Source organism: Penaeus vannamei, chromosome 34 (genome assembly GCF_042767895.1).
Source record: "Penaeus vannamei isolate JL-2024 chromosome 34, ASM4276789v1, whole genome shotgun sequence".
NCBI lineage: Eukaryota > Metazoa > Arthropoda > Malacostraca > Decapoda > Penaeidae > Penaeus > Penaeus vannamei.
The window spans coordinates 21,017,561-21,040,060 of NC_091582.1; the positions used below are offsets into that span (position 1 = coordinate 21,017,561).

The following is a 22,500-nucleotide window of genomic DNA, read 5'->3' on the forward strand; positions in this document are numbered from 1 at the left end:
CCCTCTCTCCCTCCCTCCTTCGCTTCCTACCCCTCTCGCCTCGGTCCTTCTCCCCCCTTCCCCTCCCCTCTCCCCCCTCCCCCCCACACCGTATGCTAATGGCGATCTCTTCGTCATTCGAAATGTTCGGGCTTGTCATTAGTGGGGTTGTTGTTGCTTATCGCTGTGGGTGTTCTTGTATATATGGTAATGATGGTGTTTGGTGGTGGTGGCGTGGTTTTTGATGGTGTGTTGATGGTGTTTGAGGGTGGTGGTGTGATGCTGTTTTGAGGGTGTTTGGTGGTGGTTGTGTTTGATGGTGTGTTGATGGTGGTGGTGTGATGGTGATGGTGTCTGATGGTGGTGATGGTGAGATGGTGTTTGATGGTGATGGTGGTGGTGTGATGGTGATGTGGTGTTTGAGGATGGTGGTGTGATGGTGGTGGCAATGGCGGTGATGGCAGTGTGATGGGGATGGTGATGATATGGAGGGCAATGGAAGTCGATGGGGGAAAACGTGAGAAGGTGGTGAGAAGTGTGATGGTGAGATGCTAATGGTGATGACTATGGTATTGGTGATGTGTGTTGGTGAATGTGATGGTGTTGATGGCAGTGATGGGGCTATGCGATGGTGGTAATGACTATAGAAATCATTGTCATTGTGGCTTTGGTGATGACCATGCATAATGGTGATGATGACCTTGCTGGCGCTTGATGTCACATTTGTTATGACACAGCCATTAGAGGGAGGGAGGGAGGAAGGGAAGAAGGAAGGAAGGAAGGAAGGAAGGAAGGAAGGAAGGCAAGAAAGAAAGAAAGAAAGAAAGAAAGAAAGAAAGAAAGAAGGAAGGAAGGGAAAGAGGGAGAAGGGAGGGAGAGGGAGAGGAAGAGCGGGAGGGAAGGAAAGAGGGATAGAGAGGGAGGGAGGGAAAGAGGGATAGAGAGGAAGGGAGGAGGGGAAGTAGGAGATAGAGGGAGAGAGAGGGAGGGAGGGAAAGAGGAAGACAGAGGGAGGGAAGGAGGATGGATGAGTGGGAAAGAAGGAAGAAGAGTAAAAAGGTGAGAGAGCTAGGTCGGGATGCAGGAATGACAGAAAAAGGATGGGAAGGAAGGCAGGAAGAAAGAAGAGAGGAAGGGAGAGGGAAATTGAAGTAAGGAAGAAAGAAAGAAAAAAAGAAGAAAGGGAGGGAGAGGGAGATGGAAGGAAGGAAGGAAATGAGAAGAAGAGGAAGGGAAAAGGAGGAGGAAGAGAGGTGAAAAAGGAAAGAATAATAGGAAGGAAAGAAAGCAAGGAAGAAGAGAGGTGGAAAAGGAAGGAAAGAAAGCAAGGAGGAAGAGAGGGGAAAAGGAAGGACGGAAGGAAAGGAGAATGGGAAGGAAGGAAAGCAAGGAGGAAGAGATGGGAAAAGGAAGGAAAGAAAGTAAGGAGGAAGAGGGGGAAAAAAAAGGAAGGACGGGAGAGAGTGAGGGAGAAGCCCGCTGACTGACACTCTCCTTTGATGCGTGTGTGTTCTGGACAGATCAAAGGCCGCGCTGACATCGCTGACGGCCCTGCGCTGACGCCCGACGGCCCGACGACGGCTCTTGCTGACGCGCCTCGGAATGGGGGGAGGGGGGAAGGTAGGTGGGGGAGGGGGAGGGGGGAAGGTGGGTGGGGGGAGGGGGGGGGGAGGGGAGGTTGCGACGCCCCTCGTCTGTGGGCGAATCTCCGCGCCTTCGGGTTTGGTAATGTTTCTGTTTGGTGGTGGTGGTGGTGTTGTGTTTTATCTTTTGGTGATGTTTATGATGATGTTGCTGTTTGATGGTGGTGGTGTTGTGGTGTTGTTTTATCTTTTGCTGATAGTGTTTCAGGTGTTACTTGGTTGATGGTGTTAATGTTGGTGGTATTCTGTTTTATCTTCTGCTAATGTTTATGATGTTTGATGGTGGTGTGTTTTATTTTTGCTCATGTTGTGTCTGGTGTTGCTGGTTCGTGTTAATGATGTTGGTGTTTTTTTTTGTTTTGTTTTTAAATCTTTTGCTAATGTTGTTTCTGATGTTGCTGTTTCATGTCCCAACAAACGGCATCAGAGAGAGTGTAAAGTGTAGCGGCGGTGATTGAATGACGTCACCATGCCTGGCAAATCACAGCTGATGTCGCTCTTTCTTTTCAGACATCGACACTCGACGCATCTTCGCTTCTAAACACATCTGCGACAACGAGGTAAGCGCTTGTTTAACTTTTATTTATTTATTTATTTATTTATTTGTTTTTATTTATTTTTATATTTTTTTGACAGCATCGATAGGGAAATTGTTCATAGGCCTACTGAATTTTTCATAGGCCTGCTTGGAAATTGTTCATAGACTGAATGTTCATGTGGTTAACATTGTGTTCAGTGTTAGATGGTAATGAAGACAACACTACATAATTTATAGGTAAGAAAAAAAAGGAAAAAAATGAGGTCCACTTATTTCATAGGTTGATAAAGAAAATAGGTCCACATACTTCAGAGGTTGATGAAAAAAGAAGAGAAAATGATCACTTACTTCACAGACTGATAAAAAAAGAAAAAAAAGGTCCACATACTCCTTTGGTTAATGAAAAACGAAAAAAAATGAGGTCCACATACGTCATCGGTTAATAAAATATGCGGGCCACATGCTTTATAGGTTATAATACTAATAAAAAATAGGTCCACATACTTCATACGTTAATAATAACAGAATAAATCAGGCCCACTTACTTCATAGATTAATGAAAAAATGAGGTCCACACATTGCATAGGTTGATAATTAAAAAAAAAGAAAAAAATAATAATAATAAAAAAAGAAAAAAAATTATAATAATAAAAAAAAAGAAAAACAAATTGAGGTCTCGCCAAAAGGGCGATTGCTGACGGAGCAGTCCGAGGGTGCCACCGCGAATGCCAGGGAGTGCCACGGCCAGAGAGGACGCGGCGTGATCGCTTCCCGCACTTGCCCTCGCGACCTCATCCGTTATTCCTGGTGAAGGGGAAAGAGGGGAAGGGGGTGAGGGGAGGGGGAAGGAAGGGGGTGAGGGGGAGGAGGAAGGAAGGGTGGGGAGTGAGAGGAACTTCGGAAAGTGAGGGGACGGGGGGAGGGATGTAAAAGGGAGGCAGCAAGAGGGGAATAATAGGGAGGAGGGGGGGAAGAAAGAAGGTTGGGGAGAGAGGGAAGAATACGGGAGAGGGAAATCAGAGGGAAAGAGGAAAGAATGAGGGGGAGGATAAGGGGATACATAGGTAACGGAAGAAAAGAGCAAGTTAAACGAGGGAATAGAGGAGGACGAAAGAGGGGAGATGATGAATAAAGGGATAGGTGAGTAACAGAGGGGACGGGACAGAGGACAGAGAACCAGGGATGAGATAGGAAGTGAGTGAGAGAGAGAGAGAGAGAGAGAGAGAGAGAGAGAGAGAGAGAGAGAGAGAGAGAGAGAGAGAGAAAGAAGGAGAGAGAGCAAGCGAGAGAAAGAGTGAGAGAGCGAGAGAGAGAAAGGGAGAAAAGGAGAAAACGAACGAGTAAAATGAGGGAGAGGGAGAGGGGGGGGAAGGGGACAGCGAAGCGAAAGCGAGAGGGGAAAGGAACGAGATGACGAGGGGAAAAGGAGGTGTATATATTTAGGGCTTCGTGTGTGTGTGTCATCCGAGGGGAAACACTGCTTCGGAATGCGGCGATTTCGAGGGGAGATTTAGCGGGGGGGGGGGAGGGGGAGGGGGTGAAGAGGGGAAAGAGGGGAAAGGGATTTCGGGGGGAATGCGGGAAGCGCGTTGGCGTCGTGAATTAGAGGGGAATAGGTATCTGGTATTAGCGTCGGTATTAGTAATATCGGTGTTGTGGTGAAATATGCATTTAGATGAGTGCGCGTGCGTATGAATATGCATGCGTATGTAGATGTAGATAGAGATATGGAAAGGTGGAGATAGAGATATTTCTAATGGGGGGATGATTGTGTGAGTGCGTTTGAATGTGTGTGTGTGTGTGTGTGTATGTGGGGGTGGTTGGGTGGGGGGGGGGTGCGTGTGTGTGTGTGTGTGTGTGTGTGTGTGTGTGTGTGTGTGTGTGTGTGTGTGTGTGTGTGTGTGTGTGTGTGTGTGTGTGTGTGTGTGTGTGTGTGTGTGTGTGTGTGCATGTATGTGTACTTTTTTTTATTTTTTAAGTTCCTGTGGTTTACGGCGCCGGCGGGAGTGATGCGCGAAGTTGAGGCGTCGTTCGTTCTTGGAATGTTTTCGGGGCCTCCCTGGCACTCCGGGAAGGGCGGTGCCGAGGCGTCCCGATAGAGCCCGATGGAACCCCGATTGAAACCCGATGGAACCCGATAAGACGATAGAACCCTGATGGAACCCGATAGAATCCTGATAGAACCTGGTGGAACCCGATAGAACCAAAATGAACACCGGTAGAACCCCAATGGAACCCGAAGGACCCCGATGGAACCGGAATGAACCCCAATGGAACCCGATAGAACCAGAATGAACTCCCATGGACCCCGATAGAATCCAAATGAACCCCCATAGACCCCGATAGAACCCGATAGAATCCAAATGAACCCCGATAGAACCCCCATCACCCAATGGAATGGAACCCCGATAGAACCACCACCTCTGAGGACCAGCGACGGGAAGACCGGATTATGAATCGCGAGGGCGTGCTAGTTTGACGGCAACTTTTTTTTTTCCCTCCCTTTTTTTTTAGCGAAGGGAGAGTGGTGTGTGTATTTTTTTTCCTCCCTTTTTTTTAGCGAAGGGAGAGTGGTGTGTGTGTGTGTTATTCTCTCCCTTGTGAACGGCGCAAAGGGCCTTCATTATGGCGTTCGGTAACACTTCGTAGAAAAGGCTTTTGCGATGTTAATGCCATGAATATGCATGGGAGAGACGCCCTTAATGATCACAGGTGCGACCGAATCCGGGGCCTCGTCTTTCATGTTGACAAGAGTGATTCCGGTGTGACGTTTCTCCTGCTGCCTCTTCTGTCTGTCTGTCTCTCTTTTTGTCTTTCTCTCGCTCTCTCGATCTCTCTCTTGCTCTTTCTCTCTCTCGCTAGCTCTCTTTCTCTCTCTCTCTCTCTCGCTAGCTCTCTCTCTCTCTCTCTCTCTCTCTCTCTCTCTCTCTCTCTCTCTCTCTCTCTCTCTCTCTCTCTCTCTCTCTCTCTCTCTCTCTCTCTCTCTCTCGCTCTCGCTCTCTCGCTAGCTGTTTCTCGCTCTCTCTCTCTCTCTCTCTCTCTCTCTCTCTCTCTCTCTCTCTCTCTCTCTCTCTCTCTCTCTCTCTCTCTCTCTCTCTCTCTCTCTCTCTCTCCCTCCCTCCCTCCCTCCCTCCTCCCTCTCTCTCTCTCTCTCTCTCTCTCTCTCTCTCTCTCTCTCTCTCTCTCTCTCTCTCTCTCTCTCTCTCTCTCTCTCTCTCTCTCTCTCTCTCTCTCTCTCTCTCTCTCTCTCTCTCTCTCTCTCTCTCTCTCTCTCTCTCTCTCTCTCTCTCTCTCTCTCTCTCTCTCTCTCTCTCTCTCTCTCTCTCTCTCTCTCTCTCTCTCTCTCTCTCTCTCTCTCTCTCTCTCTCTCTCTCTCTCTCTCTCTCTCTCTCTCTCTCTCTCTCTCTCTCTCTCTCTCTCTCTCTCTCTCTCTCTCTCTCTCTCTCTCTCTCTCTCTCTCTCTCTCTCTCTCTCTCTCTCTCTCTCTCTCTCTCTCTCTCTCTCTCTCTCTCTCTCTCTCTCTCTACCTCTCTCTGTCTCTGTCTCTTTCTCTCTGTCTCTCTCTTTCTTTCTCTCTTTCTTTCTCTCTTTCTTTCTTTCTTTCTCTCTTTCTTTCTCTCTCTCTCTCTCTGTCTGTGTCTGTCTGTCTGTCTGTCTCTCTCTCTCTCTCTCTCTCTCTCTCTCTCTCTCTCTCTCTCTCTCTCTCTCTCTCTCTCTCTCTCTCTCTCTCTCGCTCTCTCTCTCTCTCTCTCTCTCTCTCTCTCTCTCTCTCTCTCTCTCTCTCTCTGTTCGTTTAAATACACGCGTCATAACTTCGTCGCGGGAAGCATTTTGTTCCTCCTGTTGACAAAAGCAATAAGTTTGTATTTATTTTTTAAGCTTCTTTCCGCGTGAAAGGGGGGGAGGGGGGAGGAAGTCTAAAATGTTGTCGACTGCTAATGATTCCCGCCATTTTGGACGCGTCCCAATGGGTCCTTAATATTTTCCGACGGTTAATTTTCCAGGAGTTTCTGTTTACGAGCTTCGACGCGGTGTACCCCCCCCCCCTTCAACACCCCTCCCCTCCTCCAATCCCTAACCTGGCTAAACCCAAGCCAAGGTCGTCCAGCACGAGCAGAGAAGCTTAAAAATGCGAGGATCCGGACGCGGCGGGGTGGAGGACTGTCAGCAGCAGAGACGACGCATCGTAGGGGTGGGGGTAGTGGTGGTGGGGGGGGGGTGAAATTTCCCTCCAGATTTCCCATATTCACAAATGAGATAACACATCCTTGCTGCGAAATTTTTTGGGGTGACACCTTCCACCTGAATGTTGGCAGGGGGGGGGGAGAGATGGCGGGAAAATAAAGAGGTTATTTAAAGGGTAGCTGGTGTATAGCTATCGAGATAATTTGCGCGGGAAATGTGGGTCTGAAATCGCGCGCGCGGGAACAGAGCAGCGAAGGGGGTCTTGTCTCGCCTCCGGAAGTGTAATGCCGGCGATGTTTATACACGGCACAGAATAGTGTGTTTGGTGATGGTGCAATGCCTTGGCAACTACGAAGTGATTTTCATAGTTACTAATCCATCCATTTATTATTATTAACCATGACAGTTATCATCAGAATTATACAGGTGCTATCGCCGTCACCCTAATCACCACCATTTCCATCACAGAATACGAAAATGGACTAATTCTCGCAGGACTACCGCCACTTCAAATCCTGCCGTAGGCCACTGCTGCGACTAATACTTGCACTAAAATTAAAGTTTTTAAAAAGTTTTGCTGCCGAATTTATTACCTTCGGGTTTTAACTTTTCAACGGAGAGGGGAATAAGGGGGTTGATGGTGTGGAGTTAGGGGGTCTAAGGGGGTGGTAGGGGACAGGTAATAGGGGGGTAGGAAGGGGTGGTAGGGAGCAGGGAATAGGGAGGTAGGAGGATGGGGAGGTAGGGGACAGGTAATGGGGGGTAGGAATGGGTGGAAGGGGGCAGGGAATAGGTAGGTAGGGTGTGGTAGGGGTAGGATGAGGGGTAGGGAACAGGTAATGGGGTGCTAGGGAGCAGGGAGTAGGGGGCAGGAAATGGGGGTAGAATGGGGTGGTAGGGGGTAGGTAATGGGGGTTAGAGGACAGGTAATGGGGGGGGCAGTAAGGTTTAACTGGATAGGGGTAAAGGTAAGTTTGTAAGTATTTAAGGGTGCGAAGAGTAAGTAGTGGAAGGTAAGTTGGGTAGGAACGGGTGAAAGGTAAGTGGATGAGAGGAAGGGGATAAGTAGAAGGGGAAGGGGAATAAAGGGTAAGTGGGGTTAGAAGGAAATAAGAGGCGTATGTTAATAGGGAGGGAAGACCGTGGTCGGTGGGGGCAGAAGAAAGATGAATAAGAGGGGTAGGAATAGGAGAAAAAGAGGTGAATAATAGGTGGGGTAGGGGAAGAAAAGGAAAATGAAAAAGAAGAAAAAAGGGAAAGAAAGAAGAAGAGGAGAAAAGAATAACAAAGGAAATGAAAGAGAAGAGCAAGGAAAGAAAAAGAAAGAAGAGAAAAAAAGGAAAATAGGAAAGCAAGAAAGAAGAATAAAGAAGATGAAAGCCAAGAAAGAAAGAAGAAAAAAAGAAAAAAAGAAAGAAGAAAAGAGAAAAAATCAAAGAAAGAAAAAAGTAAAAAAAAAAAAAAAAAAAAAATCTTGGATATCGGCGTACCTCAGAACTCCGCCAGCTAATTGCCCCGTGGATATTGCAGTTGGAAGGAGACTTAAAAATATAAAAAAGATGAAGAAGAATAAGAAAATGGACGTCAGGTGAGGAAAAATAAAGGGTACATAGGGGGAGGGAGGGAAGGAAGAAAGAAAGAAAGAAAGAAAGAAAGAAAGAAAGAAAGAAAGAAAGAAGATAGAGGGAGTTGAAAGGGGAGGGAGGAAGGGAGCGAAGAGGGAAAGAGAGAAAAAGGAAGAGTAAGAGGGAAGGGAAGAGAGACTGATAGACTGATAGATTGAGAGAGAAAAAGACAGACAAAAATATATTTTTCCGTCCTGTTATCGGGCGAGGATTATAGCAATAAAAAAGAAATAAAAGATACGAAAAAGAAATAAAAGATACAATGATATATGAATGAATAAATACGGTGACATAGACTTAGGGATAGAGAGAGTTAATGGACTCAGTACCTCGTGTGTGCGTCTGTCTGTGTGTGTGTTTAATGTGTGTGAACGTTTGCTTGCAGTACCTCGTGTGTGCGTCTGTCTGTGTGTGTGTTTAATGTGTGTGAACGTTTGCTTGCAGTACCTCGTGTGTGCGTCTGTCTGTGTGTGTGTTTAATGTGTGTGAACGTTTGCTTGCAGTACCTCGTGTGTGCGTCTGTCTGTGTGTGTGTTTAATGTGTGTGAACGTTTGCTTGCAGTACCTCGTGTGTGCGTCTGTCTGTGTGTGTGTTTAATGTGTGTGAACGTTTGCTTGCAGTACCTCGTGTGTGCGTCTGTCTGTGTGTGTGTTTAATGTGTGTGGACGTTTGCTTGCGCTCAAGTCACGTTTTTGTTTCCTTTGCTTTTGAAATTTCGGACGATTGTTGATTCTCTCTCTTTCTCTTTCTTTCTTTCTTTTGCTTTCCCTTTCTTTTGCTTTTCCTTTCTTTTGCTTTTTCTCTTTCTTTCTCTTCTTCTTTCTCTTTCTTTCTTTCTCTTTCTTTCTCTTCTTTCTTCTTTCTTTCTTCTCTCTCTCTCTCTCTCTCTCTCTCTCTCTCTCTCTCTCTCTCTCTCTCTCTCTCTCTCTCTCTCTCTCTCTCTCTCTCTCTCTCTCTCTCTCTCTCTCTCTCTCTCTCTCTGTCTCGTTCTCCATAAATTAGCCCAAAAGTTCATTTTGTCCAGTTGGTCGTTATGATTTTTTTTTAATGTTATGATTTATTTAATGTGCATTTCGTAAGTTTAATTAGGTGTCAAAGTTACTTTTTTTCGGCTCCGCTTTGGCCGCGTTCGAGTAGACGAAGGAATTTGTTAGCGATTGGAAGTGGCGGGCGCGAATCCGGTAAAATTGGGGATTTTGTGCGAGAGAGAGAAAGTGCCTTTTTTCCCTTGTTATTTTCGGGCGTAACCGGACCCCCCCTTTTTGTCTCTGGGGCGTTTTTTTGTTTCTTTCTTGCTCTCTTTTTTTTTTCTCTCTCTCCTCTCTCCCTTTTTTTCCCTTACTTTCTCTCTCTCCCCCCCTTCTCTCTCTCTCTCTCCCTCTCTCTCTCTCTCTCTCTCTCTCTCTCTCTCTCTCTCTCTCTCTCTCTCTCTCTCTCTCTCTCTCTCTCTCTCTCTCTCTCTCTCCTTTTCCTCCTCCTCTTCCTCCCACTCGTTTCCATCCTCTTCAGGCTCTCCCTCTTAATTCCCCCTCTCTCCTCCCCTTCCTTTCATCTCCTTCCATCCCCTCCCTCTCCTTTCCCTCCTCCTCCTCTTCCCTCTCCCCTCCTTTCTTTCTGACTTTCGCATTTTTTCCTCTCTTCTTTTCTCTATTTTTCTTTTTTTTTTCATCATTCCCCTCACTTGATGGACAGGTTATTTATAAGAATGAGAATGTTAAGATGGGAAAACTTCCTTCATATCAGTGCCAGGTTTGGTGTGGCACTGTTTGTTGTATAAGCCCGTTGATGCGAGTGTCAGCGACAGTGACAGGTAGTTAAGTGTGAGTGCTCGGTTAATGCTTGCCATTTTTTTTTTTTTTTTTTTTTTTTTTTTTTATTCCTCTGAGGTCGTCTGCGTGGCACTCCTGACTGGCACTGCTTGTTTGCGCCCGTCGCTCGCTGGTGAATTGCCGGGGAGGTGGGGGTGGGTGGGGGATTAAGTGCCATTGTTTGTTTATAGATTTGGAGAGCTGGGGTTGGGGTGGGTTTAGGAGGGGAGGGGAGGGGATGGGGTGGGGAGGTTCAGGGAGGGAGGGGAGAGGTGAGATGGGGGTTTAGGGGGAGGGGAGGGGAGGGGTGGGGGTTTAGGGGGGAGGGGAGGGGAGGGAGGTTTAGGGAGGGAAGGGAGGAGGTGAGATGGGGGTTTAGGGGGAGGGGAGGGAGGGGTGGGGGTTTAGGGGGAGGGGAGGGGAGGGGAGGGGTTACCGGATACAGTACGGAATGGCCAGAGTGCCGGGGAGTGGCACAAAGTGACACTCGGAGAGCCGTGTCACATAAACACGGCGTTAAAAAGAGAGGGAGAAAAACGGGAATGTATGTGTGGGGGGAGGGGAGGGGGAGACAGTGGGAGGAGGGAGGGGTGGGATTAGGAAGGGGGGGAGACAGGTAAAGGTATAGAAAAAGGGGAGCTAATTGGAACGAAAGCGAAAGGGAGATAGGGGAAAGAAACGAGAAAGCGAGAAAAGATACCGAAAACATACGCGAGCGATAGAGGAAGTGCGAAAGAGATGGAGAATAGATACAAGACCGATGCAAGAGGAAGTGAGAAGGAGAGAGAAAGAGAGAGACAGAGGTAGAAAATAAGAATAAATGCGAGACCTAGAGAGGAAATGAGGAGGAGGGAAGAGATGGAAGGAAAGAGAGAGAATAAGAATAAATGCGAGACCAAGAGAGGAAATGAGAAGGAAGGGAGAGAGAGAGAGAGAGAGAGAGAGAAAGGGAAAGAGAGAGAGAGAGAAAATAAGAATAAATACGAGACCTAGAGAGGAAATGAGAAGGAAGGAAGAGAGAGAGAGAGAATAAGAATAAATGCGAGACCTAGAGAGGAAATGAGAAGGAAGGAAAAGAGAGAGAGAGAGAGAGAGAGGGAGAGAGAGAGAGAGAGAGAGAGAGAGAGAGAGAGAGAGAGAGAGAGAGAGAGAGAGGAAATGAGATGGAGGGAAGAGAGCGAGAGCGAGAGAGAGAGAGAGAGAGAGAAGGAAAAAGGCGCACGCGAGAGAGCCCGGACGCCCGAGATCAAAGCCCCGGGCCTCTCTCGCCCAGCGGGACGAGCGGCGACCCCGAGAAACTGTTTCTGACGGCCGGACAAAGGTCACGCCGGGAATCTCCTTCTCCCCTCCCCCCCTCACCTCCCCATCTCCCCTCTTCACCTCCCCACCTCCCCATCTCCCTTGCCTTTCCATTCCTCTTTCGCCTCCCCTCCTTCCCTCCTCCCCTCTTTCCCACCTCCCCTCCTCCCCACCTCCCCATCTCCCCACCTCCCCATCTCCCCATCTCCCTTGCCTTTCCATTCCTCTTTCGCCTCCCCCTCCTTCCCGCCTTCCCTTTAGTTTTCCTCTTCTATCCCTCCCCATCAACTAGCTTTTCCATTCCCCTTCGCCCTCCCTTCCCTCAGTCGTTTCTTTACCTCTTCCTCCCTTCCTCAACGCTTTCTTTACCTCCCGCCCCTTCCTCAACCCTTTTCTTACCTCTTCCTCCCTTCCTCAACGCTTTCTTTACCTCCCCCCTTCCTTAACCCTTTCTTTACCCCCCTTCCTTAACCCTTTCTTTTTACCTCTTCCTCCCCTTCCTCAGCTCTTCCATTTCCCTCCCTCCCCCTTCCTCAATCTCAATCTCCCCTCCCCCACCCCCTCTCCTCAACCCTTCCCTTCCCCCTCCCCCTCCCTCTCCCTCTCCCCCCTCCCTCCCTCCCTCCCTCATTGCCTCCGCGTCTCAAAGGATCTTCCAGAAGTTTCTTGGGCTGGCGAGGGGGCCGCGGGCGTGCGGGCGTGCGGGCGGCGCGGAGAACAAAGGGGGAGACGGTGCAGCGGCGGCGTGTCCCCGGCGCGGCGGATTCGGGGGCGCCGGGAGATCTCCGCCTCTGGTCAAGCGGCGCTAAACTTCCGGTATTAATTCGTCGGCAACTTCTTCTTCTTCTTCTTCTTCTTCGTCTTTTTCGTCTTTTTTTTTTTTTTTTTGCTCTTCTGGTCGTTTTTTTTTTTTTTTGGAGGGGGGTTAGGGGGTGGGGGGTAGGTTGATTGCTGCATTAGCATCTTGGCTTTTTTTTTTTCTTTTCTTTTTTCTTTGTTTTTTCTCGTCTTTTTTTCTTTTTTCTTCTCCTTCTCTTTCTACTTCTTCGTCTTCTTTGATCCTATTCTTTCCTCCTCCTCCTCCTCCTCTTTCTTCATCTTTTGTCCACATCCTCTCAGTTCCTTTCTCTTCTTTCTCCTCCTCCACCTCCTCCTCCTCCTCCTTCTTCTTTTTCTTTCTTTCCTCTTCTTTCTCCAATCTTACGGTTCAGTTAATGCTCGTATGCTTGCTTCATTTGTTTTCTTCTCTTCTTCTTTGTTTTCCTTTATAATTTTTCGCTCTTGAGTCTCAAAAATCATAACGAATAATGTACAGATTTTTTTGTTTTTGTTTACACGAACAAAAGATGTAAGTTTACAGTGTACGGTTTAGAAAAAAAATGTCGAAAAAAATAAAAATTAGTTTGTTTCTTTCTTTCTGGTATTGTGTTTCGTTTGTTCTTTTTTTATCGCGTGTATGTGTATTTATGTACGCGTGTATATAAATATTGATTGTTTACATTATTTTTGCGTATATGTTACGTATATGTTAATTAATACGAGAGTGCAGGTTCCCCGTATGTCGTAGCTCCTCACATACGCATTTTCGGACGTGCAGAAAAGACCGATATTTCGCCAATATGAATTGCGAAGAATAAAGTGCATTTGCAAAAAAAAAAAAAAAATAAAAAAATAATAATTACCGTTCATACAGAGCGTGCAGGTCCTGGCGGGCGCCTCGCCGATCCCCAGACATCAAGTCGACGCGAAAACGTATCGTTGAGTTAATTAAATTAGCTTTAAAATTTATGGCATTATAAATTGCGGCGGGGAGGAGGGAGGGGGGGAGGTGGGGGAGGGTAGGGCCGGGTTGGGAGGCGGTGGAGGTGGTGGAGGTGGAGGTTGAGGTTGAGGTAGAGGTAGGGGAGGGTGGGATGGAGGAGGAGGAGGAGGAGGTGGAGGAAGAGGAGGAGGTGGAGGAGCAGGTTGAGGTAGAGGAGGGTGGGATGGAGGTGGAGGAGGAGGAGGTGGAGAAAGAGGTGGAGGTGGAGGTGGAGGTGGAGGTGGAGGAGGGTGGGATGGAGGAGGAGGTGGAGGAAGCGGAGGAGGTGGAGGTGGAGGTGGAGGTGCAGGTTGAGGTAGAGGAGGGTGGGAAGGAGGAGGAGGAGGAGGAAAAGGGTGGGAAGGAAGTGGAAGAGGAGGAGGAAGAGGTAGAAGAGGGTCGGAAGGAGGAGGAGGAGGTGGAAAAGGGTGGGAAGGAAGTGGAAGAAAAGAAGGAAGAGGTGGAACAGGTAGAGGAGGAGGAGGAGGAGGAGGAGGAGGAGGAGGAGGAGGAGGAGGAGGAGGAGGAGGAGGAGGAGGAGGAGGAGGAGGAGGAGGGAGGAATGGGGAGAGGAGAAGCAAGAAAGGAAGGGAAAGGAGGAGGAGGGCAGAAGGGAAGAGAGAGAGAGAACGAAGGAGACCTTAGGAGAGAAGTGGGATAAAGTTAAAAGAAGAGAATGTGTACGAAAGGAGACGAGATAGAATAGTGGAAAGGAAGATAGAAAGAGACAGAGGAGACGTGAATTGAGAAGAGGACAAGAGGAAAAAATGCAAAGAGAAGGAAACAAAGTGTAAATACAAGAGATCTGGTGCGACTCAAAAAAAAAAAAAAAAAAAAAAAAAAAAAAAAGAGAGAGAGAGAGAGAGAGAGAGAGAGAGAGAGAGAGAGAGAGAGAGAGAGAGAGAGAGAGAGAGAGAGAGAGAGAGAGAAGGCCAGAGAAGGCCAGAGAAGGAAAAGTATGACGATCAGACACTCTCGATGCACAATAAAAGTGTTATTATTTTTCCCCTTCTCCCGATTCAATATTTTCGGCTTTCATATACGTGGATAGATCGAGAAAAATATATAGTGTTTGGAAAATTTACCGACAAACCTTTCCAGACCAGTTACATTTCCAAGACCAGAAAGAGAAAAAAATGAAAAAGGTTGTATTATCTCCCACCTTTTCTCCTTGAAAAGAGACCAGAGAGAGAGAGAGAGAGAGAAAGAAAAAGGTTGTATTATCTCCCATCTATTTCTCCTTAAAAAGAGAACAGAGAGAGAGAGAGAAAAAAAAGAAAAAGGTTGTATTATCTCTCATCTATTTCTCCTTAAAAAGAGAACAGAGAGAGAGAGAAAAAAGAAAGAAAAAGGTTGCATTATCTCCCACCCTTTTCTTCTTCAAAAGAGAGAGAGAAAAGAAGGTTGTATTATTTCCCACCTTTTCTCCTTAAGAGAAAGAGAACAGAGAGAAAAAAGAAGGTTAAGAAAGAAGGAGGTTGTATTATCTCCCACCCTTTTCTCCTTTAAAAAAAAAGAAAAAAAAGGAAAAAAATCCATGGCGAGTCAACAGCAGACAGAGCAAGCCAGGACATGCCCCGAAGACCAAGCCAGTGAGCCACGAGCCGCAGGAAGATCTTTGATTAAGGCAACAATGCTCTCATTGTGTGCAGCTTCGGGTGGTGTTTGGCCGTCCCTCTCCCCCTCCTCCTCCTTCTCCTCCCCCTCCTCCTCCTCCTCCTCCTCCTCCTCCTCTGGCCCTTCTCCTCCTCCTTCTCCTCCTTCTCCTCATCTGCTCCTCTGCTCCTTCTCCCCCTCTCCCCGAACCCCTTTTTCCCCTTGCCCCTGTACCTTCTCCGTCCCTACTTTTCCTCCTCCTTCTTCATCCCTCCCCTCCCTCCCTTTACCTGCTTCCTCCCTCCCTCCTTCCCTCCCTCCCCTCCTCCTCCCCTCCTTTACTCCTGCTTCCTCCCTCCCTCCTTCCCTCCTCCTGCTTCCTCCCTCCCTCCTTCCTCACTCCCTGCTTCCTCCTCCCTCCTTCCCTCCTCCTGCTTCCTCCCTCCCTCCTTCCCTCCTCCTGCTTCCTCCCTTCCCTCCTCCTGTCCTCCCTCCTGTTTCCCCTCCCTCCTTCCCTCCCTCCCTCCCTGCTCCCTCACTTCACCTGCTTCCTCCCTCCCTCCTTCCTCCCTCACTCCTGCATCCAACCCACACCCCGTTTCCCTTCTACTTCCCCTCTCTCCCTTCTACCCTTCCCTCTCCTCTCTCTTGCTTCCAACCCCCATTCATTACTCTTATGCCTTCCCTCCCTCCTCTTCTCTCTCCCCCTCCTTTCTTCTGCTTCTTCCCCATTCTTTCCTCTCCTGTTTTCTGCCTCTCCTCCCCACACCTTTCATGCTTCCTTCGTCCCTTTCTTCTCCCTTTCCCTCTTTCCTCCTTTCTTCCTATTCCCCCTCCCTCTTTCTCCCGTATCCAATTCCTATTCTCTTCCTCTCCATCCATCTCTTCCTCACTCTCCTTTCCTCTTCTCTTCCTCTCTCTCCCTATCCCACCCTCTTCTCTACCTCTTCTCTTCCTCTCCCACCCTCTTCTCTTCCTCTTCTCTTCCTCTCACTCCCTCCCGTCCTTCTTCTCCCCCTTCTCCTTCCTTCCTCTTCCTCCATCTCCTTCCTTCTTATCCCCCACTCCCTTTCCACTCCTGCCTGCGCCCCTACCAGCGTTGACACGTGTCCTGGAGGTGGAGGAACGAGGGGAGGGAGAGGGAGAGGGAAGGAGAGGGATAGGGGGAGGGAGGAGAAGGAGAGGAGAGGAGGGGGGGCATGGAAGAGGAGAGGAGATTATCGAGGTCAAGGAGGAAAGGGCGCAGGAGGAAGGGAAGGGAGGAGGTGAGAGGAAGAGACACTCGAGAAACAGAAGGAGAAGAAGAGAGGAGAGGCGAGGACGGGTGGAGAGTGGAGAGGCACGGAGGAAGAAAAACGGAAATGCGTGTATGCAAAGCCCGTGTGCACACAGACACGCGTACAGACCCGCCCGCGTATGTGGAGAGCGCACACCCGCACGCACACATACGGGCGCGCTATTTAAACCCGTTAAAAAAAGTGTAGATAGATGGATGGATAGATAGACAGATAGACAGACAGACAAACAGACAGACAGATAGACAGATAGGTAGATAGATAAATAGATAGATGGATGGATAGATAGATATATAGATAAATGGATGGATGGATGGGTAGATAGATTGATGGATTGGATGGATGGATGGATGGATTGATAGATGGACAGATAGATAGATGAATGAATGGGTAGATAGAGAGATAGATAGATGAATGAATGGGTAGATAGAGAGATAGATAGATGAATGAATGGGTAGATAGAGAGATAGATAGATTGATTGACTGATAGAAAATGCCAGAAAAAAATGGAATATATAAGTTCATAAAAAAAATGTTGCAGATAGAAGGCATTTTAGTAAAACAATCGACCATTTTCATTTTATTTATTTATTTATTTATTTTATTTTATTATTATTTTTTTTTTTTATGGCCGGGCGGGTGGGTAGGGGGGCGGGGCCAAGGTGACTCGCGCGAACTGCTACGAGATTTGGGCATCGCTCTTTAGGGTTTGGGACTTTTAGGGGTATTTTTGGGGCTTTGGGGCGGGGGAAGGGGGGCTGTAACGATTGGGCTTCTGGTTCGGGTTTTGGGAAGAGGGATTTTGGGGGTGAGGTTGGGGGGGGGGGGTTCTTTTCTCTCTCTGTCTTTTTCCGCTTTTTCTGTGGTCTGATATTTTGTTTTACTTATCGTCATCTTTATCATATTATTGTTATTATTATTATTATTATTATCATAATTATTATTATTATTATTACTATTACTATTATTGTTATTATTATCACTATTGGTACTATTACTATTATTATTACTACTACTATTATAAGTAGTGTTGTTGTTGTCATATGATTATCACATTGTTATTGTATAGTTATCATAGATATTATTCCTTTTCACCCTTATTGCTTTTTATATCTTTGTTTTTGTTCTGTTTTGTGTAGTCTCCCCTTGTTTCTTTTATATTATTTATTTCCTGCCCCTGAAGCATATCTTATTTAGCTTTGTTTCTGAATGTTTTTAATATCTTTCTTTCCCTCCTTCCCTCTTTTCCATTCTCCCTCCCTCCATCCCTCTCTGTTATTGTTGTTGTTGTTATTATTATTATTGTTATTGTTATTATTTTATTATTATTATGATTGTTATTATTATTATTTTATTATTGTTATTTTTCATTATTATTATTATTATGATGATGATGATGATGATGATGATGATTATTATTATTGTCTTTATTATTATTGGTAGTGGTAGTAGTAGTAGTACTGTTATTATAGTTATTATTGGTATTATTATTACTTTTATTATTGTTATTTTCTTATATTATTATTATTGTCATTATTATCATTTTTATTATTATTATTATTATTATTATTATTATTATTATTATTATTATTATTATTATTATTTCTCTTACCATTGCCCTAATCGTCGCCAGCACAGTCATCGTCGCCATCATCATCTCCAGCCAAAAAAAAGTGTCCCCAATGAAAAAATAATAATAATAAAAAATAAAATAAAAAAATAAATGAAGTGATGGTGATAATGATAAAGATAATGATAACAATAGAACAAAAGGAAAGGAAGACAGCGCACAGAGACAGAGAGAGGCGGGCCAGGTAGACAGCTGAGGATAGACAGCTCTCTGTTCGCACGCGGACATTTGCATATAAATCCATATATAAACGCGAGTTGATGGCCCGACATTTGTCTCTGCGGGGAGGAGAGGGGCGGGTGACATCGTGGGTGGGGTGGGGGTGGTTGGAGGGGGCTGGGGTGGGGTGGAGGGGTGGGCAGGGTGGGGGTGGAGGGATGGGGAGGTGGGTGGGGGGATGGGGTGAGGGTGGACGGGAGTGGAGGGGGTGGGGGGGAGACAAAGAAAGGTGGCGAAGTTCTCACGTTGGAGATGATGGGTAGACACTCCTTCATTCATTCAGGCACGCGCTCACTCATTCACGAACGCACTCACTCACTCATTCGCTTTCTCACTTACTCACTCACTCACTTACCCACTCATCCACTCACTCATCTACTCATTCACCCACCCACCCACACACTCATCTACCCACACACTCACTCATTCACTTATTCACGCACGCACATTCTTACTCACATTCACTCTCTTATTCACTCACTCATCTACCCACAAACTCGCTCACCCACCCACCCACTCTTCTACCCACACACTCACTCACTCACTCACTCATTCACACACGCACATTCTTACTCACATTCACTCTCTTACTCACTCGCTCACCCACTCATCCACCTGCTAACCCACCCCCTTACCCACCCACTTACCCACCCACGCATCCACCCACTCACCCTCACCTACTCACCCACCTACTCGCCCACCCTCTCATCCACTTACTCACCCACCCACCCACTTACTCACCCACCCACTCACTCACCCACCCACTCACCCACATACCCTACGCTCTCACTCACCCACACACCCTATGCTCTCACTCACCCACCCACACACGCACTCACCCACCCACCCACCCACCCACTTACCCACTCACTCATCCACCCACTCATCCACCCACACACCCTACGCTCTCACTCACCCACTCAAATGTACAGACAGAAATGCCGACAGACAGGCGCATTGAGGGCAGGAGCGCAGCGAAAGGGGGAGGCGGAGGATAAAAGGAAACCCGAGTGAAAAGAAGGAGAGAAAAGGGAGCGAAGGAGGGGCGGAGGGAAGGGGGAAGACAATGGACAGGATAGGGAAAGGGATGTAATGTATGGGATGATCACGAGGGGACGACACGGGTGCCAAATGGGTGCGTGTGTGTGTGTATGAATATATATATGAATATATGTATGTATGTATATAGGAATATATATGTATGTGTGTTTGTGTGTGCGTGTGTGTGCGTGTGTGCGTGTGTGTGTGTGTGTGTGTGTGTGTGTGTGTGTGTGTGTGTGTGTGTGTGTGTGTGTGTGTGTGTGTGTGTGCATACATAGTAGGTATATAGATGTATATAAAGATATAGATAGATAGGCAAATAGGTGAATATGTGGACATACAGATGTATAGATACAACTACATAATTACACACAAACTAACGCATGCACGTACCCACATAAGCACCCACCCCCCTACACACACACACACACACACACGTTCGAACACACACACACACACACACACACACACACACACACACACACACACACACACACACACACACACACACACACACACACACACACACACACACACGTACGAACACACGCACTATTATCGGTGAATAAATAGACACTCCACTTACCCACACATATATGCACACAAACAAAGATAGCGAGAACGAGAACAAGCGAGGGAGAGGGATGGGAAGGGAAGAAAGAAAGGGAGGGAAGGAAGGAAGGGAAGGAAGGGCGGGGAAGGGAGGGAAGGAAGGGAGGGAGGGAGGGAGGGAGGGAAGGGAAGGGAAGGATGGGAAGGGAAGGAGGGAGTGACGGAAGGGAGGGAGGTGAAGGGAAGGAAGGAGGGAAGGCAAGGCGAGGGAAGGAAGGGAGGAAGGAAGGTGGTGCGAGCGAAGGATTCAGAGCGGAAAACAGGAAGCGAAAGATGGAAGAGAGGGAGGAGAAAGAGGAAGGAAGGAACGGGAGGGGGGAGGGGAGGAGGAGGAGGAGGGAGGAGGAGGAGGAGGGAGGAGGAGGAGGAGAGAGAGAGGAGGAGGAGGAGGAGGAGGAGGAGGAGGGAGGAGGGGGAGGAGGAGGGGGAGGGAAGGAGGAAGAGGAGGAGGGAAAGAGGAAGAGGAGGAGGGGGAGGGAAGGAGGAAGAAAGGAGGAGGAGGGGAGGGAAGGAGGAAGAGGAGGAGGGGGAGGGAAGGAGGAAGAGGAGGAGAAGGCGGAGGGGAGGAGGAAAGGAGGAAGAAAGGAGGAAAAGGAGGAGGAGGAGGGGAGGCAGATGCTGTGTCTCCCGCGCCTTGATTTTCTTGACTCGGTGACTGACCTTCTTCGGGACGGATCGCCTCCTTGTCGGGGTGAGGGGGGGGGGGGTTGAGGGGAAGATGACAATGCAACTCTTCCGTTAGCGTTCTTCTTCTCGTTCCCCTTGTTCTTCCGGTTAGTAGGGTTTGTATTGGGACTGTTGTTGTTATGGTTATTATTGTTGTTAGTGTCATTTGTTGGTGCTGTTGTTAGTATTATTATTGTTTTTATTATCACGAATTATTGTTGTTTAGAATAAGTCATTGTTGTTGTTATGACCATCAATATTATCATCATTATCCTCATTGTTATTATTGTTAGTGCAGCTATGATAATAATTATCATTATTATTATTATTAATTATGATTATCCTTTTTACTATTTTGCGTCAGTCTCATATTGCCAGGCATTATACATATAATTGTACTGCAGAATTAAATAAATTAAAGCAAAAATCTCCTCACCTCCTGAGAGAGAGAGAAAGAGACAGAGAGACAAAGAAACAAAGAGAGAGAGAGGCAGAAACAAAGAGACCAAGAGACAGAGAGAGAGCAAAAGCAGAGAATAATCCCGGAGTGTGGCCGGCACCCCAGTTGGCACTCCATAGGGGTCAGGCAGAGAGCCATAACAAATCCTTTGATTATTTAGTAAACAGTGACCAAGGGAGGGGGGGCGGGGCGAGGGGCGGAGCGAGGGGAAATCTCGGGGCTCACGGTTCGTCAGAATTTGGTTGGAAAATGGAAATAGAAAGAAAACGAAAGAGAGGGGAGAAAAAAGGGGGAAAGAGTGAGAGAGGAGAGAGAGAGACGTGAACGAAAAATGGCAAAAGAGAGGAATGAAAATCCGGTTTTGATTGCTCTTTGATCTCGGAGAGGCCAGAAGGGGGAGCCAAAGCGGTCTCAAAACCTCATATCAGTTTGAACCATAAAAGAAAGTGAGAGAGAGAGACAGACAGAGACAGACAGACAGACAGACAGAGAGAGAGTGAGGGACAGACAGACAGAGACAGACAGACAGACAGACAGAAAGAGAGAGAGAGAGACAGACAGACAGACAGAGAAAAAAAGAGAAAGGGAGAGAAAGAGAGGGAGGGGTGGAGGGAGAGAGAGACAGACAGACAGAAAGAGAGAGAGAGAGTGAGAGAGTCAGATACAGAGAGAGAGAGAAAGAGAAGTTTTATTCATTTATTCACTTATAAGCTGCTTCATCTTCTTTCTTTATCTACTGTATAATTGAAATGTATTGTTTCTGTCTATTTCCAGAATTCCAGCGTCGTCCAGGATACAATTCGAGGTAAAGTTCGCATTGTCTTTCTTCTTCGTTTCCTTTTTGTTTTTTTTTAGCTACGTAAGTTTGTTTGTTTTTTGTTACATGTTTTCAATCTTCTTTTAATTTTCTTCTTTTTGACATTGTCATCTTCTGGTTTGCCTATTATTTTTTTTTCTTTTTCTTCATCTCTTTCTCCTCCTCCTTCTCCTCCCTTCATGTATTCTTTTTCTCTTTTTCTCCTCCTTCTCCTTCTTCTTCTCCTGCTGCTGCTCCTCCATTCTTATCATTTTTAAAATAACCATCCTCATTATCATAAGTATTATTATCAACGTTATTTTGATTATTTCTAAAGTTTATATCTTTGAATTTTATTCGCCCCCCCCCCCCCTCCCCCCCATTACACACTCTTTCGACCTCACATTTTCCTTTTTATATATATAATATTTTTTTTAGTCTGACCATTTTTTTCACTTTGATATCGCGTTACGTGAGTTTTTGGTTTGTAACTTTTACATGCATTTTTCTTTTTCTTTCTTTCTTTCTTTCTTTCTTTCCTTCTTTCTTTCTTTTAATGTTACCTATAGTTTGTCTTTCGTGTGTACGTGTTCCGTGCATGTGTCGATCGCAGGTTTTCTCTTTTTTTCTCTCTGTTTCGTTATTTTTTATTATTTATTTCATCTGTTCTCGTTTACTTGAGGTCAGTCTGTTATCTTTGAACGTGTGATGTGAAACGTGGGTCAGTTCGTTCATTTTGGTAACTGATCGTGTTCGTGTTGGTGTTCAGGTTGTAAAATGTTCATTGCAAGTGAGGGCATTGCAGGGGTGTGTGCCTTTGGAGGTATTTTATTTTTTTATATGATTATTTTATATTTTTGCGTTTCGTATTTTGTGATTATTATTATTTTTTGAATTTTGTGGGTCATGCATTGCAGGTGTGTCGTATTTTATTTATTTATCTATTTGTTTATTTATTTTTGTATTTATTGATTTTTTCTTTAGTCTGCAGGTGTGATATATTGCAGGTGTACCTATGATTTTTATGATTTTTTTTAAAGTCTGCAAGTGTGATGCATTGCAGGTGTTCGTATCACAGGTGTGCAGGGATTCATGCAGATGTGACAGGCTACAGCTTGTTCAGCAGGCAAGTTTGTTCTTAAAGGGAATGGATTGCGTGAATGGAGGGCAAAGGAGAAGGGTACAACAGGGTGATGAATAGGAGGTGGCGGAGAGGAGGGGAAGAGAGTAGAAGGGGCTGATGATATTATTGTTATTTTTTTTTATTGCACATCTTTGACTTAATTCGCATTTATCTTTTCTGTTT

The 22,500-nt window shown here is 46.6% G+C and overlaps 2 protein-coding genes across 4 annotated transcripts in view; one reads left to right on the forward strand and one right to left on the reverse strand.

The window, feature by feature from the left end:
• Nucleotides 1–17,412, reverse strand: part of LOC138859260 (uncharacterized) — a 40,733-nt gene extending 23,321 nt beyond the window's left edge. The window contains exon 1 of the mRNA XM_070113478.1: nt 17,383–17,412. Within this exon, the coding sequence (XP_069969579.1) occupies nt 17,383–17,412 (30 nt within the window). The remainder of the gene's footprint in view (nt 1–17,382) is intronic.
• LOC113802709 (protein O-linked-mannose beta-1,2-N-acetylglucosaminyltransferase 1-like) overlaps nt 1–22,500 on the forward strand; it is a 658,355-nt gene that overhangs the window by 548,327 nt on the left and 87,528 nt on the right. For all 3 annotated transcript variants that reach the window (XM_070113809.1, XM_070113811.1, XM_070113810.1), the window contains 2 exons: nt 2,133–2,182; nt 21,173–21,203. The gene's annotated coding sequence lies outside the window, so the exon portion shown is untranslated. The remainder of the gene's footprint in view (nt 1–2,132; nt 2,183–21,172; nt 21,204–22,500) is intronic.